The 1,229-nt window shown below is 44.6% G+C and overlaps 1 protein-coding gene across 1 annotated transcript; it reads left to right on the forward strand.

Annotated features, from left to right (window-relative positions):
* Positions 1 to 21: 21 nt before the first annotated feature.
* Positions 22 to 1,171, forward strand: LOC105272991 (G-box-binding factor-like; the record flags this gene model as incomplete). The annotated part of the gene is made up of 2 exons (XM_011315225.1): positions 22 to 503; positions 660 to 1,171. Coding segments are annotated over exons 1-2 (994 nt in total), but the record flags the coding sequence as incomplete, so codon positions are not given.
* Positions 1,172 to 1,229: the final 58 nt, after the last annotated feature.

Genomic DNA, 1,229 nt, shown 5'->3' on the forward strand with positions numbered 1-1,229 from the left:
AAATTTAGCTTTGACATTCACATGGACAGCTCCATGACTCAAAATGTTGCAATGTCATCTAGCAAGCATCATAACAGCTACATCCCACCATATCATGATCAAGAGAATCAATTTGCTGCTGGATTCTCACAGAGTCATCACCAATCATTTAGAAATCATGGAATGCCTGATCCCTATCAGTACCAAACACACCAGGTACAAATGCAGTCACCTGGCATCCCTCCAATGCATATGATGCAGTCACCACAGATTCATCATTCAGTTCAGCACCATTACTCACAGCAGATTCAATCCCCACAAATACCACATCATCAGTCACCTCATATGCATGGATTGCAAAGCCCACATCAACATCATCAGCCTATTCAGAATCAGCATCATCAATCTCATCAGCAACATCCGCATCACCAATCTCCAGTGATGCACCCCATGTACAACAATATGCATCAGAATAATGTCAGATACAGTATGCAACAGCATCAACAACAGCAACAGCAGCAACAGCAACAGCAGCAACAGCAACCGCAGCAACAGCAGCAACAGCATCAGTACCCAATCATGCAGTCTCCTCCCCAACAACCTCAGGAGCACATTGACCCTGGCAAGCAGATGCAATTCCAACAGTTCTCTGATTCTCAGGGTGATGGTAAATCTTACAGAATGCCAGAACTGCCTTATATCAAATCTCCAGGTATGAACAGACGTGATCTCAAATACTTGGACAGTACAGATAACAAGGAGAATGCCACTGCTACTGGCTACAACAATGGTATGGAAGACAATAAACAAGACAATTTGTTCATCGATGAGAGTCTGGGAATAGCTCCATTGAATGGAGTCGATGAGACTTGCTTCACGGATGGTTTTGCAGGACCTCTCACCAGTTCAACACCTATGACAAATCAATTCAGACCTTCCACTTGCAGGACGAAAGAAGTCCCCCATTTTCAAGTGCCTCAGCATATGAATCCTCCAGTGATACCTGAGATTCAAACACCGGGGGAACCTGAGGACAAACTCAGTGTTATTATGGAATCTACCAGGGAGTATATTTCTAGTAGCTCTGGCAGCAGTGTGAGAACCGGTGGCTTTGGTTTTGCAACTCGTGAGGATCTTGGATCCATTCCTGAGCAGTCGACCCAAGAAATTGACACCACTGAAGCACTCCTGGGTAATCATAACACGTGTGATCAGTCATTGAGGGCTAAAATTCAAGTGGTTGACGCTCA

The sequence above is a fragment of the Fopius arisanus genome, unplaced genomic scaffold (genome assembly GCF_000806365.1).
Source record: "Fopius arisanus strain USDA-PBARC FA_bdor unplaced genomic scaffold, ASM80636v1 scaffold00570, whole genome shotgun sequence".
Classification (NCBI taxonomy): Eukaryota; Metazoa; Arthropoda; class Insecta; order Hymenoptera; family Braconidae; genus Fopius; species Fopius arisanus.